The sequence below is a fragment of the Danio rerio genome, chromosome 17 (assembly GCF_049306965.1).
Source record: "Danio rerio strain Tuebingen ecotype United States chromosome 17, GRCz12tu, whole genome shotgun sequence".
NCBI classification, from domain to species: Eukaryota; Metazoa; Chordata; class Actinopteri; order Cypriniformes; family Danionidae; genus Danio; species Danio rerio.
In genome coordinates this window covers 57,292,120-57,310,163 of record NC_133192.1, presented here as the reverse complement: position 1 = coordinate 57,310,163, position 18,044 = coordinate 57,292,120, and the positions used below count along the sequence as shown (strand labels likewise).

The 18,044-nt window shown below is 38.3% G+C and overlaps 1 protein-coding gene across 5 annotated transcripts; it reads left to right on the top strand.

Moving 5' to 3' along the window:
* Positions 1-255: 255 nt before the first annotated feature.
* On the top strand, positions 256-17,799 carry psen1 (presenilin 1). 5 transcript variants are annotated; one of them, XR_012392628.1, is made up of 11 exons: positions 256-307; positions 1,516-1,601; positions 5,415-5,683; positions 7,184-7,325; positions 7,402-7,469; positions 9,671-9,891; positions 10,045-10,143; positions 10,249-10,335; positions 13,302-13,475; positions 14,497-16,110; positions 16,220-17,799. XR_012392628.1 is itself a non-coding variant. In XM_005169883.6 (11 exons), the coding sequence occupies exons 2-11, from the start codon at positions 1,566-1,568 to the stop codon at positions 16,870-16,872; spliced, it is 1,368 nt and encodes a 455-aa protein (XP_005169940.1). In that variant the 5' UTR covers positions 256-307; positions 1,516-1,565; the 3' UTR covers positions 16,873-17,799.
* The last annotated feature ends 245 nt before the right edge of the window (positions 17,800-18,044 follow it).

Here is an 18,044-nt window from a genome sequence, read left to right as displayed (position 1 = left end):
GTATGGGTGTTTCCCAGTACTGGTTTGCAGCTGGAAAGGCATCTGCTGCGTAAAATATATGCTGGAATAGTTGGTGGTTCATTCTGTTGTGGCGACGCCTGTGTGGACTGAGTGGGTTTTTATGGAACATCTTGAAGTAAGACAGTTTGTCATGGATGAAGACCTGCTAACGCACTACAAATCTGAACTATCCAATGTGGGAGACTTTTAATTTGAAAAGCAAACCGTGTTGACCTTTAGCAGCGCGTCTCCGTCAGAGCGAAGCTTCACTCTATCGGGCTTTTGTCAGTGTTGATTCAGACTCCAGGTTTGTCAGATGTTCATCTCTAAATGATGTTATTTTGACTAGTTTGTCTGTCTTAATTTTTAACATCAGTGGTGTATAAACGCAGAGCTGTTTCCTTGTGGCTGTGAAGTTTTTACTCACGTAACCACAGTAGATAACCAAGCGCTGTCAGGTGCGCTAACTAGCCGCAAGCTACATTGTTATGAGTTTAATCGAAGCTAGTTAGGTTAGTAAAGAGTTCAGTACGCGAAAATGACCGACATAATTTAGTGTTTTCCTTATACTAAAGAAAAAAAGCAAAGTGTAACGTTATTTCCGCACAGTCAGATTTGAGGGAACTCTCTTTATCTGTGTGTGTGTGTGTGATTTAGTCAAATGTCTCCATGATTAAACTACACTCTGCTTTACAACATGTTATCTGGAGTATTAACGTTATGTAAATACCGTGTTGTGTCAATAAAATGATCTCACCGTATATTAAAGTGATTACGAATTACCACAGAACAGTATGATTGAGGTAAAGTTGGTTTTATATTCACACATTCGTTCATTTAGGAGTCTCTATATTGTTTACAAAGAGGTAAAATTGGTTTTATATTCGACTATTCAGACATTCTCCTTAATAATATAAATTTAGAAAAGTATTCTTTGCAAATTTTAAATAGGGAAATCATATTAGCAGCAAATGACTATCAAGGTACAGCATTGTTCACAGTTAATTAGATTGTGTTAATGTTGTTTAAGTCATACTTGCATGCTAATTCCCACTGAATATTCAAAGTAGCATGGTAAACAATATAGAGACTGCTAAATGAACGAATGTGCGAATATAAAATCAACTTTACCTCTATATTGTTTACCATGTTACCTTGAATATTAGATCAGAGTTAGCATGCAAGTATGACTTCTAAACAACATTAACACTAATTCACTGTGAACAATGCTGTGCTTTGGTAGTCATTTGCTGCTAATATGATTTCTCTATTTACAATTTGCTAACAATACTTTTCTAAATTTATAATATTAAGGAGGATGTCTGAATATCCCAATATAAAACCAACTTCACCTCTATGACTAAGACTGGGATATAACATAATCTTCAAATGGTTTACTGTAAAAATGTACATTAGCCTAATCTCGACCTAGCCAGAGATAACAAGTTTATTACTTATGGGAAGGGACATTGTTTTGTTGTTACTGATGATTATTTGTGGTCTCAATCCTGACAGATCTAGAGTTCCCGCTGTTTCTATGATCCCGGGGTCACATCACAGTTCCGATGGCTGATTTAGTGCAGAATGCTGCCAATAATGTGGTAAGTTTGCTTATTCCGACCAGGGTTATTGTAGTTCACGAAACCATAAACGTGTAATTGTTGCTTGGAAGGGAACAAACATTACCTGGAATAGTTTCCGGCCATAAAATGTGTTTGTGTACCTGTTTTTGTGACATATCAGGACACAAATCTGTATAATGACATGGGTATAACACAGGTATTACAAAAAGGAGGTGAAATATTAGGACATTGGTGTCATCCTCATTTCTCAAAAAGCTTATAAATTCCACTGGATGAGTTTAATCAGAGTAAAGCTGCACACAGTCTCCTGTGATGGTTGGGTTTAGGGGTGAGGGCAATACAATATACGGTTTGGATAGTATAAAATGAATGGAAACCTATGTAATGCCCCCACTTTTCACAAAAACAAGCGTGTGTGTGTGTGTGTAATGAACATATTCCACAGTTTAGACTTTCGATTTTAAGACATTTGAGTTGTGTTTGGGGGAAATCGTTACCTGAGAATTTCACAATTACAATATGTTAAGACTTTACAACTTATATTGAGAGGGCGAAGCAGTGGCGCAGTAGGTAGTGCTGTCGCCTCACTGCTAGAAGGTCGCTGGTTTGAGCCTCGGCTCAGTTGGTGTTTCTGTGTGGAGTTTGCATGTTCTCCCTGCGTTCGCGTGGGTTTCCTCCGGGTGCTCCGGTTTCCCCCACAGACATGTGGTACAGGTGAATTGAGTAGGCTAAATTGTCCGTAGTGTATGAGTGTGTGTGTGTGTGAATGTGTGTGTGTGGATGATTCCCAGAGATAGGTTGCGGCTGGAAGGGCATCCGCTGCTTAAAACTTGCTAGATAAGTTGGCGGTTCATTCCACTGTGGTGACCCCGGATTAATAAAGGGACTACGCCGACAAGAAAATTAAAAATGAACTTATATTGAGATATAAACTCGCAATTCTTAGTTGTAACAAGTCAGAAATACAGAATGTTGATGCTCAGAATTAGGACATTTAAAATTAGATTTAATCTAGCAAAATTTCAGTAGATTAAACAGCAATAGTTAAATATTGTAAAGATTTTCAAATAGCATTAAATGTTCCATGAAATTAAAGTTTTTTAAATTTGTCTTCTGGAGAAAGTCTTATTCGTTTTTTGTTTTTTTTTTCGGCTAGAATAAAAGCATTTTTTAATATTTTAAACTACATTTTAAGGTCTAAATTATTAGCCCCTTTAAGCAATATTTTTTTTCCGATAGTCTACATAACAAAACATTATTAAACAATAACTTGCCTAATTATTTTAACCTACCTAGTTAACCCAATGGCTCGTTTCCACTGACTGCTACAGTACGGTACGGTTCAGGTCGGTACAGGTCACCTTTATCAGGCTTGCGTTTCCACTACCAAGGGTAGCCTTTTGGTGGATGTGGTGTATGACAAAGTTTAAATCGATGTCATACTCGCTCGAATAAATGTCTACAGTAAAGCTGTACGGGTCGCTCACATATCATAATGAGCAGCACTTCTCACAAAACAGACGCTTTACACACGCAAATACTTGTTTATAAATGTTTATTCAAACTTTTCTATGAACATGATCTGATTATAACTGCAGATCAATGACAGTGCAAAATAGGCTACTGTAACGTCTGTAATTATATAAAATAAATATATAAATCCAACATATATGAACACATACAGCCCCTTACAATCTCCGATATAATATTAATTACAGAAAAACTACACACAGCAGACATTTAGTACTTATTTGAGTTCAAAAACACCAGCAATATAGCCCACAGTCTGCGCAAACCTCTCATCTGTGTCTGTAATCTTCACCAGCACATGTAAGCTCTGTTAGAGAGTCATTTTGACATTCCCAGTTCATAATAATCCAAAAGACGAAGATAAACATGGCAGTTTGTTCATGATTCAGGTCGCTAAAACAATTTTGCTCCTGTGTTTTGACAGCTTCTCTTTTTTTCCGCGCTTCACTCTCGCGCTTGTCCTTTTCTTTCTGTATGGATCAGATGACGGAGACACCAATAATCACACACACGTTATTATCATCAGCTCAAGAAGTTCGTTGTATCAAATATAGTCGCGATCGCAAGCTCCCGGAAGTAAGCAAATACTGCTTGCACTTTTAGACGGGCTCTTAAAGCAACAACAGGACACGGCAGATTTTGCTCTTTTTGGCTTTGTGTCTGTTCATCAAGACGCCGACAAGGTTTGTTTGAGCTGGGGTCATCCATGGCTTGGTATTATATGCATATATTATATTTTAGGGGTGTCAAAAATAATCGTTTTTTCTGTGCACTGCGATAGAGACGCGGACAATTCGGTTTCTGTTCAGTAATAATCATAACCGTTTATTACTGACGTCATTTACCTCATATGCGCTCTGTCGCGACAGAGGCGATCGCGAGTATTTACAGCGCTTTAACTACTTAAAACTCATAAACTGTGCACAATTTCACTGTGTGTGTTTGCTGGATCAGTCTTTCACTGACATATACAACAATAGCCCCTATTTCATTGAGATCCAGAGAATGAAAGTAGCCTACTCCATTTCTCTCTCTCTCTCTCTCACTCTGTCTCTCTCTCTCTCTCTCTTTCTCACACACACACAGTGGCCCATTTGACCTCCTGGCGTGGCTTTTCTTCTCTTCTCGGCTGTTTTACAGCGTTACTTTTGCATCCAGAAACGAGCGCGTGTCTGCAGAGTTTTCTCCACCGTGTCTATCATACATCAGCTGTGAGATCGCCGCTGCCACCTGCCGCTTATCAGTATCACTCATCTATGAAGAGCGCAGCGCACAAGAGCCAATCGCAACCGTTTTTTGTTGAGGGTGTGACCAATCAAAGGGGTGTGAGAGAACTAGACAAGGATCAGAAATTGAGCTGGATGTTTATATTTGTTTATATTATTTGCTAAATGCTTGTTTTGTTTAAAGTTACAGTTTATAAATCTGACTGTTTGTATTAAATGACAAAATTGTATTACAAATAGTATATAAATATAAATATATTCATACATTTTAATACAAGAACTGCTGCTGTGAAGAAAATATAAAACTGTATATGGAAAGCACCGTCAATGCACCGTGATGCACCGAAATATCGAGTTGAACCAAATCGATGGCATGATAATCGTAACCGAACCATGAGACTAGTGTAGGTTCACACCTCTACTATATTTATGTAATCTCTCGGCTGTGTATTAGAACATGGCGGTTCCTTTGTTTACATTCTGACAAGCTCCACAAGCTCATGACGTATCTCTGTAACCAATCAGCGTTCGGCTACGCGTGTAGCTCCACCTTTTGGTACCCTTTCTCGTTTTTGGTACCCTTTCAAAAGGGTGCCGAAAAAGTGGTACGGTATGGTTTGGTACGCTTATTGACAGTGGAAACGGCCATAAAAGCATACCAAACCAAACCGTACAGTACCACTCAGTGGAAACGGGCCATAGTTAACCTAGTGAAGCCTTTAAATGTCACTTTAAGCTGTATAGAAGTGTCTTGAAAGATATAGTCAAATATTATTTATTGTCATCACAGCAAAGAGAAAATAAATCAGTTATTAAAAATGAGTTATTAAAACTATTATGATTAGAAATGTGTTGGAAAAAAGTTGGGAAAATTAGGGAAAAATATACAGGACGGCTAATAATTATGACTTCAATGTTTATATAGCAGAAAAGCCAAAAATTTTAATATAATTTTGTAACCCAACTTGGTGAGCAAATTACATTTCCTAAAACACACACACACACACACACACACACACACACACACACACACACACAACTTGCTGTAACAGGTCTGTCATTTCTCTGCATACAGCTAAATGATGGGATGGACACCAGCCGGCACACAAGCAGCACCGCGGCGCCGCCCAGCCGTAATGAGGTGGAGCTGAACGGGCAGCCGCCCACCGCTCCGCCCCCGCAGGTGGTCACAGACAGTGAGGAAGACGAGGACGAGGAGCTCACTCTCAAATATGGGGCGAAGCACGTCATCATGCTGTTCATTCCCGTCACGCTCTGCATGGTGGTGGTGGTGGCGACCATCAAATCTGTCAGCTTCTACACACAGAAGGACGGACAGCAGCTGTGAGGAGCTCCCTAAAAACACTTTTACCTCACACTCCATACAACCCCAAATCAGAAAAGGTTGTGACAGTATAAAAAACGCAAATGACAAAAGAAAGTTGTGATTTTTAAATGTACTTCGAGTTACAGAAAAATTAAGTTTTGTCTGGTCAAATTAATTTAATTTGTAAATATAGATCCTTTCCTGTCATTCAGACCTGCGACACACTCCAGACAAAGTTGTGACAGAGAGTAGGAGCAGTTTAGGGATGGTAATCGGGTAAACTGGTGAAATAAAGATGTGATGTGAAACAGGTGATTGTGATTATGATTTGGTACACTGTACATAGCAGCTCCAAGAAAGGTCTAGTCCTTTTGGAGCAAATTTGGGCTGAGTATCGGCAGCCAAATACATGAGAAAATGATTGAAATGATGAAAAACAATGTTCCTCAAAGAAAGAGGAAGACATTTGGATATTTCACCTTCAACAGTGCAGAACATCATTAAAACATTCAAGGAATCTCAAAGAATTTAAGTGCGTATAGGACAAGGGTGCAAGCCTAAGCTGAAGAACCGTGATCTCCAATCCCTCAGGCGCTGCATACTGTCCCAACTTTTTCTGATATGGGGTTATATTAGGTGGCCTTAACTATTATGTACTTGCTACAAAAAATAAATGCCATATAATTACTTTATTTTATTATATTTTTTTAACTTATTTTTTTCTTTTGAGAATTGTTCATATAATTATTAAATGTTTTGTGTTATTGACAAATTTTATTGTACATATTTTGTCCTTTTGAGTGTTATTCTTTTAAATGACTAACTGTTTGTTTGTTTCTTATGTTGCTCTAGTACTGGCGATAGCCACACAATGCATTGTATAGGTCAAAATTACTACTACTATTCAATATTATTCGAAAATTAAGAAAAGATCATGTTCCATGAAGACATTTAGTAATTTACCTACCTTAAATATATCACAACTCAATGTCTGATTAGTAATATGCATTGCTAAGAATTTAATTTGGACAACTTTGAACACAATTTACACAGTTTGTATTTCTATTGATTTATTTTTTAACCTTTTTTTTTTGGATTCCAGGTTTTAAATAGTTTCAAATATTGTCCTATCAAGGCATAACAGCAATGGAAAGCTTATTTATTTAACGTGCAAATAATCCGTACACCTCCAAAATCAAACAAAAAGTGCTTAAATAATGTGTTGGTGCTCTCTGAGTAAGGGATTCATCAGAATAAACAGCCAAATTCAATTCAAGGCACTCAAGAAGTGTGGAAAAAATATTAAATAAACTATATTTTCATATTTCTTCCACACTTCTCGAGTGCCTTGGCCTGATTTTTGCTGTTTAACCCACACTCCTTATTTTCCAAAAAACAGTTACGCTTATGTCTGGTTTTGTGGTCCAAAGTCAAACATAGAGCTTCTTAATATAAGGATATGGCAGTGTCCAGGTTTATAAGTAATGTTGATATCTTTATATTCTTCTTTTCTGCAGGATCTACACCCCGTTTCGTGAGGACACGGAGACGGTGGGTCAGCGAGCTCTGCACTCCATGCTCAACGCCATCATCATGATCAGTGTGATCGTGGTCATGACCCTGGTGCTGGTGGTGCTCTACAAGTACAGATGCTACAAGGTTTGCTCACATGATGCTGAATACTCATCAGCTATTCTTTTTGCACGCATTACAGATTTGTTTTTTTTTTTTGCAGGTGATTCAAGCCTGGCTGTTCTTCTCCAACCTCCTCCTGCTCTTCTTTTTCTCCTTAATTTATTTGGGGTGAGTTTCGCTTGTTAGATTAGTGTTTGTGCTGCGTTTGGAGTGTAAACACAACCTCAAATCATTTTAAGTCTGCCACACACACAGGTGAGTGGGTTTGACAAACCACCTGTAGAAACACTTTTCACTCTGTAAAACGTCTTCTCTGACCACAAACAGTTCCTCTGTGTAATTAGCAGTTGTGTGTATTGCATCTTCTTGTTGAATCGCTGAAATCCTCTTCAATATTATTGGACAAAAGCGTCTGATGCATGGCTAAATGTAAATAATAGTGAATAAAATGAAAGTCAAAAGATAGTGACCATTGTTACAGATGTTGACAGATTGTCGTACAGATGATCTGTACAGAGGTCTTTAAAAAGCCTTAAAATGTCTTTAATTTCAAAAACAAATTTTTAGGCCTTAAAACGTCTTAAATTCACTGAAATGTTGTGGTATGTGTCTTAAATAATTTTTTAACAGGTCTTAATTTTCCTCTGTCCAAGTAAAGCTACACAATCAGGCCGACATCCATCCAATTACCAACAATCCGTCTTAATAAAACCTTTTTTTTAATATATATATTTAAGTTAAAAATTTTTATTGCAAAGAGATACAATTTACAGTAGCTGTTAGAATTTCTTTTTCAATTATTTTTTAATTAACAAATTCCAAATTAATTCCCCAATTCACAGGGAAAGAAAACTAAAAACTATTACACGGTTTCTCATAATAAGAACAGAGATGTATATCCCTTTACGTTATCTTTCATTCTTACAAAAACTCTTTACAGAAGTAAAGGGGAGTAGACATAACATTTCTAAATAGGCATGAAACTTAAGGATTTATTACAGAAAGCAAAGGTTGAATAGGAGTTATAGTCAATTTTTGATAATTTAAGTAATTTTCTCCACAATAAATATGCTTTTAATATAATTTATAATTGAATATAATTTATAATTTAATATAATAACCTTTTATTTTTTGTCAAAAAGAAATATTATGTTAAAACAAAGCATATACAACTAGAGTTTTCTTGTTTTTACACATTCGTTGCTAAGAAATAATTACATTTAGTGGCAAGCAAAAAAAAATAAAAATCCGTCGGCTCAACCTGGCCATTAGAAAGAACCATTAGTCAGGGTGTCCACGGGATCTTAAAAAGTATTAAAGGGTATTAAAAGGTCTTAATCAAATTTGTTTAATTAGGTCTTAAATTTTGTTCAAGCATTGTCTAAAGTGTTTGACTCCGAAAAAGCATTAATATCTTCCTCGATCCACGCGATTGGTCGGGCTTGGGTGCGTCTGGGCAAGCTCTTCCATCTGGGTGATGTCACGTGATTTGCGACAACCGTGGGAAGGTGATGTGACGCTCTCCACATGTAGCGAAACAGACGGCAAAATGTACGTTTGTGTACTCCTGGTTGGAGAAAGACGAGTTTAAACAGTGGCTGAAGCCTGTCGCTGAAAACAGCCACATAATTTATTCTTCCAAGCTTATCAGAGTTCTGTTGCATGGTCGTGCTCCATTGATTGATTTAACTACAACTGCTTATTAGGCTAAAGTTTTGATACTGATTAGAACTTGAAATGGCGATGAGGTCTTAAAATATTATGAGATGGTCTTTAAAAAGTCTTAAAAAGCTATTGAAATAACCTTTAGGATTCCTGCATATACCCTGTCTGTAGTATTATTTAATGAATATATTTGTTGGTATGTGAATTTAGAATTTTCTATTTTTAAAAAAACTAATAATAGGGAGGAATCAAATGTTTGGCAAACAAAAAAGGCATGTAATGTTGTGTAAAAGCGTAAAAATGAGGATTTCATGGTTTTGGTCAGTTTTTATCAAGCAAAATTGCCTCATATAACACACCAACAGGAAGTTTCTATGTACTAAGCTTGTTTTTGCAATTTCTGCTATTTCTTTCGCATTAGAAACTACTGCCATGTGTTTCTTTACTAAACTGCTCTCGTAATAATAGATCTGTAAGACTATACATTATTAAAAAAAGCACACAATACTGTCTGTTTCTTTTGCATAGACCTGAATAATGAATACACTTTTACAGTGCTGTAAAATACAAGCCTACACACAACCTTTTTTTTTTTGCTATTTTGCTGAAAACTAAAAATTTTTAGGGCAAGTTTGACATTTGCATGGAATTGCTCAGTATTAACGTGATTTCCTGCCTCTTAACGATGTTTCTGTTCCCTCCAGGGAAGTGTTCAAGACGTATAACGTGGCGATGGATTACTTCACGCTGGCGTTGATCATCTGGAACTTCGGTGTGGTGGGAATGATCTGCATCCACTGGAAGGGGCCGCTGCGGCTCCAGCAGGCCTATCTGATCATGATCAGCGCTCTCATGGCTCTGGTCTTCATCAAGTATCTCCCCGAGTGGACCGCATGGCTCATCCTCGCTGCTATTTCAGTCTACGGTCAGTCAGTCTGCAAACAGAGCAACACATTCACTTCTGTGTACTGATAGGTTTATTGTTCTGTAATGCTGCTTTGGAACAATAATTAGCCTGAAATGAATTGAATAATTTCAAAAACACAGCCCCTTAAATGTCTTTCCTGCTCCTGTGTAGATCTTCTGGCAGTGTTGTGTCCGAAAGGCCCTCTGCGAATCCTTGTGGAAACAGCTCAAGAGAGGAATGAGGCCATTTTCCCAGCGCTCATCTACTCCTGTAAGAAAAACCCCTCAGCACTTCCATCTTCTCAGACTGTGAATGTCCATCTGTTTAATTGTGTTATCGTCACGTTTCTATGAAATTTCTCCTTCGATTTGTCAGCTACGATGGTGTGGCTCTTCAATATGGCGGACAGTGCTGAAACCAGGAATAATTCCAGTCATCCAGTCCCTCAGCAGGAGAACCAGGGTGAGTGCTGTTGCTGAATTACACGTCTGCGTCAGCTGCCCTGCATGTAGCCGTGCGTTCATTCTTCTGCGTTCTGTTAGTGTTGCTCTGACAATAACACTTCCCAAATGGGTTTCTATTTATTTGTTTATTTGGCAGGGACAGTGTACATTATTTAGCATTTGTGCCAATGCACCAGAATTAGCCCGAAGGCTATTTTTCATCTGTCGTTCCGCTGTGTCGAGTTGTTTCCTGGGTGTTTTGTTTACACTGGATTGCTAACTTTCTGTACACGTAGCTTAACCAGACGTGCAACAACTTTAGTCATAGAGTAAAAAAACAAAAGTATCCGTCTCTAACTCCTCCATGGAGGCAGAGATGCACCAAACTGACGGTCGGTCATTGGGCTTCGTCAGTTCGACTAGTTGGTTTGGTGTTTTCCACATGCCACCTTTCATCAGGCTAACATCGAAGCTCATTGACCTGATTCAGCTTGTAGAATCGCTTTTGGGTGCGCTTCCCAAACAACGACGTAACTCGTGGCTGAACTATTATAGTACGATGCATCGGTTGGGAAAAGAACGATGTAGTGACCAGTGTTTCTCAAAACCGGTAGTTTCTCTGTCGCAGATCCTTCGCTTGAACCACGTTAGTTATAACGTAAAACACCCATTATGATGCTCTAAACCACAGGTGTCAAACTCAGTTCCAAAAGGGCCGCAGCTCTGCACAGTTTAGTTCCAACCCTAATTAAACACACCTGATCAAACTAATTGAGTCCTTCAGGCTTGTTTGAAACCTACAGGTAAGTGTGTTGGAGCAGGGTTGGAACTAAACTGTGCAGGGCTTCGGCCCTCCAGGAATTGAGTTTGACACCTTTGCTCTAAACGGAGTGGAGTAACAACTTCTTTAGAGAAGAACCCTATCATTTCTTTGTGCAAATTATATTGTTGTACACGCACACGCATTTAAAATAAAATCCAATATTAGATTTGGTAAAAACATGCACTCGCTTTCCATATTAATTGAAATATATGTAAATGGCACATATAGGGTCTGTGTTTCCTTTACTAATAATATTGAGAAGTTGAACATTGCATATTCTAGTCTAAAACATAAAACCACTTACAAAAGCTAACACTATTCTAATATCATATATATAATCATATAAATAAATAAATAACGAGGGGATTTATTATAAATATATACACTTTAATAATAATATTAATAACGATGATGATGATTATTATTATTATTATTATTAGGTAGGATATTGTTTATTTATTTGAAAATTCTTTGAAAAAGTCTACTTTTAAAGTTTGACACATGCAAAACACTGCAGACAGTTCTAACCAGCAGGCTCATGTCATATACAGTACAGATACTTAATAAATAACCCACTATAAATTAAAAGCATTAACGTTTTTTTGTTTTTACAAGCTTTGGAGACATAACATAAATTATTTTAAATTATAGGTCACCTATAGCTTTCGCCATGAGGCTGTGTTCAAAATAATGTCAGTAATTTCAAAGTGCACTGCGAAGGGAACACAATTGTAAACATGAAGATCGCTAAAACTGAACTGTAAAAATACTTTGAAAGCAGATGACTCCAAACAGAGGTGAGCTTAATGCTTTTTTATTTTTTTAATCATTCCAAGTTTAAATGTTGGAATGTCATAAATGAATAGGGCATAGGGGGGATAAGAGGGAATAGAACACAGCCAGTTTCTAACTACAGCTCCAGAGGTGTAGATGCAAGTGCACAAGTTTGTGACGCAGTTTGAAAATGTTCGTTCGAAAGATGGATTTAGGAAATGGCAAATCAACAAACTATGTTTGTAACGACTGAATGCGCATCCTTAGTTGGCTAATGGGAGTTTTGGGAAACACCCCTGGTTGGCAATTCAGCAACGAATCAGAGCGCAAGTGTGTTGTAGCTAGTAAACAATTCAAGCCTAGAAGGTTCACAAAGAGTCCGACTGTAATTTTGCTACATTTCTCAAATATTTGCAAAGGATATAAATTATCAGACATATATTTGCAGGAGCTATTCCCTGCGGGATGAGTGACAATTACTGTGATAATGGTACCAAATGGTACATTTAGTATATTTTATCTTACATCTTATATTTTTAGTATTATGTCTATTGTTGGTTTTTATGTGACTTATTACATTTAGTATACTTTATCTTGCCTCTTATATTTTAGTATTATGTGTATTGTTTGTTTTCTCTCTTTTTATGTTGCTGCTGGTCTCTGTGAGTTACCAAACAAATTTCGCTGTACAACTACAATGACAATAAAAGTTCTTTACTTTTTACTTTTACTTTACCAAATGCTGCTTTGTTTACAATTTGTTCAGTATCCCTTTGCAGAATGAGAAAACTGCCCCTCGCAGAGTGGAAAGACACGTCCTCTTGTGCAGGCGCAGAACGGCTCTCAATTCAGTTGGCTTTGATAGCTTTTCGAAGACACAATCCAACAACACAGTTGGGTTTTTTTTTACGCTTAAATTTTGACGTCAGCTTGGTCTGCCCCAGCCTAAAGCACTCGCTCCGCTGGCCGCACTTCAATACTAATGCTTTCAGCTCCGCCCACACTCATCACCAATATCAATCCAACCAATCACAGCTCTTGCACTACATGTCACCGCAATGTGTAGTTACATTTTTTTGAGAGGTAAGGCTTGACGCAGATGTATAAACCAGCTTTAAGAAACCACACGTGCTCATGTCTACTAGTGATGGAAGAAACCAAGCATTCAATAACTTTGAGACAATTGATCTGATTGCTTCACAAAATGCGCATGCTAAGGACTCCAGATGGCCAAAACAGTTTAAATGCAACCAAAACTCTGACAAAACATTAGATTTGACTTTTTTATAAACTTTAAATTGACATATAACCTATAAATGCACTTCACTTATTAGCTACTATTATTAAATATTAAGCATAATATAAACAGACTCTCTCTCTGTCTCCAGTAGTTGCGATGGCTCCCACAGCTCAGCCGGAGGACGATGGCGGCTTCACTCCGGCGTGGGTGGATCATCAGCAGCATCAGCTCGGACCCATGCAGTCCACGGAGGAGAGCAGACGACAGATCCAGGAGATGCCCAGCGCTCGGCCACCACCACCAGCAGATGATGACGAAGAGCGTGAGTGTCTGCACTCCAAACACTGACTACATTTACATGGACATTAGTGATGGGTCGTTCATGAACGATTCGTTCATTTTGAACGAATCTTCAATATGACTCGGGAACTACGAGTCCTTTCAGGGAGTGATTCCTTCATCCGCGTATGCGCACATTTGTGCAGGTAGTATCGTTTATTTCAAGTCTTCATCACATTGGCAGAAGCCAATCATACGCGTTTAGAGCCGGAAAAAGAATTGAACCGCTCACCTCTCGAGTCCTCTATCAGGTCTGAGTCATTCGTTCCTCACGGGCCAATCATACGCGTTTAGAGCCGGAAAAAGAATTGAACCGTTCATCTCTCGACTCCTCGGGTTTGAGTCATTCTGTCACGTAAACAACGAACGATCATGGCTCCTATCGGCTCAGACTGTGCATTGATTAAGATTATATGTGACTGTCAGTGTAAAGTGAATGAACTCCTGACATTTGAACACATGAAGAGGTGAGCTGAGCAAAGACACAACAACACCTTCATAGACAAAAGAGCAGGTAAACATTCAATTATTATTTTCTCCTTCTTATAGTATTGTATTTATGACTTATTTGTCGTGCAATCAATCTTTTGGGCTAGTTATAGATGTGTTTGGAAGCAATCCGTAACATTTTAATAATATTTTGGCAAATTGAACCAAATGATTGAAATGACTCGAAAAAAGATTCGTTCATCTCGATGAACGAGACTCAAAGATCCGAGTCAGTTAAATGATCCGAACTTCCCATCACTAATGGACATCCGGCTACTTTACACATCAACTAAAATATTAAAAAATCATAGTGGACCACCACTTAAATGTCGTATTAATTGCATGTGAAGTGTCTACTGTAATGTTTTATTGAGTGTACATATGACGGGACGTGAAAATAAAATGTCGAAATATGGCTGTACTAATATTCCAATGGTAAAACAATACCCGTATTATGACTGACTTATTGAAAAGGTGTGATGACAGAATAAGTGAATGTGTGTGTGTGTTTTCAGGGGGTGTGAAGCTGGGTTTGGGAGATTTCATCTTTTACAGTATGCTGGTGGGTAAAGCATCAGCTACAGCCAGCGGTGACTGGAACACGACGTTAGCCTGCTTCGTGGCCATTCTCATTGTGAGTATTTCTAATAAGGCAGCTGTATAGATCAGGCTTGTTTCAGGGATTATCATGCAGACTTGCACTTAAATTCAATTTTTACAGATTCCCTACCTCTTTACACATGCACTACCTGACAAAAGTCTTGTCATCGCTCCCAGTTGTAGGAGCAACAAATAATAACTTGACTCTTAGTTGGTCATTTGGAAAAGGTGGATTTTTCTGCTGGATCATCTGTTGAGCTGCATCCCAATCATCACCAATACTGCAGAAGACCTACTGGAGCCAAGATTCTCACAGAAATCAGTCAAGTTTGGTGAAGGAAACATCATGGTTTGGGGTTACATTCAGTATGGGGGCGTGCGAGAGATCTGCAGAGTGGATGATCAACATCAACAGCCTGAGGGATCAAGACATTTGTGCTGCCCATTACATTACAAACCACAGGAGAGGGACAATTCTCCAGCAGGATAGCGCTCCTTCTCATACTTCAGCCTCCACATCAAAGCTCCTGAAAGCAAAGAAGGTCAAGCTGCTCCAGGATTGGCCAGCCCAGTAACCAGACATGAACATTATTGAGCATGTCTGGGGTAAGAGTAAGAAGGAGGAGTTGAAGATGAACACAAAGAGTCTTGATGAGCTCTGGGAGTCCTGCTGAAGGCTTTCTTCTTCATTCCAGATGACTTTATTAATCAGTGATTTGAGGCATGTCAGAGATGTATGGATGCAGTCCTCCAAGCTCATGATGGAGTCAGACACAATATTCATTCTGTCTCCACTGCAGCAGGACTTTATATTCTATACTGGACATTATAGAATCAAGTTATTATCTGTTCTTCCTAAAACTTGTATAGGCGACAAGACATTTGTCAGGTAGTGTAGTGCTCAGCATAAATGAGAACATCCCTTTTGAATGAAAACAAGTTAACTGCACACTCTTAGAAATCAAAAACACTGTAAAAGTGACGAGCAGTTTACTAAACTAACATAAGGCAAACATTTCAGTCAAGTGTTGACTATTGTCAATGCCAAAGAATGTAATAGGAAATGGGAGCCATTTTAAGTCAATAGTTTGTCAATAAATGAAATTAAAGGAAATTGGAGGAAAAATGAAAAAGAAAAACTTGCATGTGTCCTATAAACACAAAAAAATATATTTTTTAAATTTATGATTTTATCTATTGCTCAATGAAAATAGACAATAAAATTTGGTGCATGTTTGGTTGCCAACAAATGCCAACAAAAAAGTTTATTTATTTTAATTTGTAAAATTAGATTTTTCTAAAAATATTACAGTTTTCGGCAACATTTTATTTTGTGTGCACATATTTTTAAACTCAATTATGCCGAACAATATTTATATTAGATAGATAGATAGATAGACAGACAGACAGACAGACAGACAGACTGACTGACTGATAGACAGACAGACAGACAGACTGACTGATAGACAGACAGACTGATAGACAGACAGACAGTTAGATAGACAGACTGATAGACAGACAGACAGACAGTTTGATAGACAGACAGACAGTTTGATAGACAGACTGACTGACTGATAGACAGACAGACAGACAGACAGAATGATAGACAGACAGACTGAAAGACAGACAGACAGACAGTTAGATGGACAGACAGACAGACTGATAGACAGACAGACAGACAGATAGATAGATAGATAGATAGATAGACAGACAGACAGACAGACAGACAGACAGACAGACAGACAGACAGACAGACAGACAGACAGACAGACAGACAGACAGACAGACAGACAGACAGACAGATAGATAGATAGATAGATAGATAGATAGATAGATAGATAGATAGATAGATAGATAGATAGATAGATAGACAGACAGACAGATAGTTATTGATTTTTTTTATTTCAATAATATATTACTTGTTAATTTCTTTGGACTCTGATTTAATGGCTAAATTTAAAAACTGAAATACACTATTTTTTTCTCAACCTCTGTGAATAATAAAAAATAAAAAAAAGATGATCTGACTAACACATCTGCTATTCAGAATCACTATTCTGAGCAAATGCTTCAGTTTTGCTGCACAGTCCGTCAGACAATCAACTCAAAACCCTCTTGGCTTTGTTTCTCCTCAGGGTTTATGTCTGACTCTCCTCCTGCTGGCCATCTTCAAGAAGGCTCTTCCCGCACTCCCCATCTCCATAACCTTCGGCCTGGTGTTTTACTTTGCCACTGATAACCTCGTGCGGCCGTTCATGGACCAGCTGGCCGTCCATCAGTTCTACATATAGAGAGGTCGCCTCTCACACACTCCACTTTCATGCTCTTCAGGGAAACGTGAGCCCTGCAGACGAGCACACCTTTCCTCTTTTCTGGACATGTGACTGGATTCACACTAGTTTTTTTTATTTTGGCATTAAATGACTGGTTATTAATTACAGTGCCTCTCCATCTGATCCTGATATATGCTTTAGTAGCAGCATTGATCGGAACATTTGTTTTCGGAGAGAACGCAGAGCACATCTCAAGTCACACGTATGTATGAATGCATTAGCGTAGGGCAGGGGTGTCAAACTCAGTTGCTGGCGTTTAGCTCCAACCCTGCTTCAACACACTCACCTATAGGTTTCAAACAAGCCTGAAGGACTCGGTTATTTTAATTGGGTGTGTTTAATTAGGGGTAAAGCCAAACTGTGCAGAGCTGCGGCCCTCCAGGAACTGACTTTGACACCTGTGGCGTAAGTGGGGGATTTTTATAAACTGTGTCATATGGAACGGGACCAGAGCTTGCTTTGTTTGTCCCCAATCTTGGATTCACTCTTCAGGCATTATGTTAATTCCAGCGTTGGTGTATAGCGAGTTTCAACTCAAAGCTCTCTCTGCACGTATGCAGGTAGGTACCGATTGCTTTGGGCTTATGATCATGTCCGCTTTACTCCAGCATTAAATCAAGTGCTGATCCAAGCTACTGTTAATGCTCGCTTTTGACATCGGGAGCATCGTTTTTCGGAATGTATAAAACAATTATCTTCTGTTTTCTTCATGTCTGGGCAGGAACTGTTTGTCCGTTTGTTAATTTTTGGCTGTTGTTTTGTTTTCTTTTTTTATTTAGGGTTGATGTTCATTTTGTATTACCCATTTCAAGGAAACGCGGGGGGTTTTGTAAGTAATTGAATGATTCACTATTAAAGGGGTTGCTCTTTTTGAGCAAATACACATGTTCTGGATTTCCGCTCAAAGTTCTTTAATATTCTTTAAAGTTCAAGCTCTTACTAGCAAATACGCTACTTAGGGTAGGTTTTGTTGTACGTTTCAGATGTTAAATCCACTAGAGGGCACTGTCTACATTTGTGCGAATCTGAAATGCGTTACTTAGGGAATGTTTTGTTGTTTGTTTAAAATGTTAAATCCACTAGAGGGTGCTGTCTACATTTGTGCAAATCTGAAATGCATTACTTGGGAT

Coding starts and splice junctions, on each gene's coding strand:
- psen1 (XM_005169882.6), top strand. CDS start 1,566: ATGGCTGATTTAGTGCAGAATGCTGCCAATAATGTG. Junction 10,144..10,248: donor CCCAGCGCTCATCTACTCCT/GTAAGAAAAACC, acceptor TCGATTTGTCAG/CTACGATGGTGTGGCTCTTC. Junction 10,336..13,301: donor CCCTCAGCAGGAGAACCAGG/GTGAGTGCTGTT, acceptor CTCTGTCTCCAG/TAGTTGCGATGGCTCCCACA.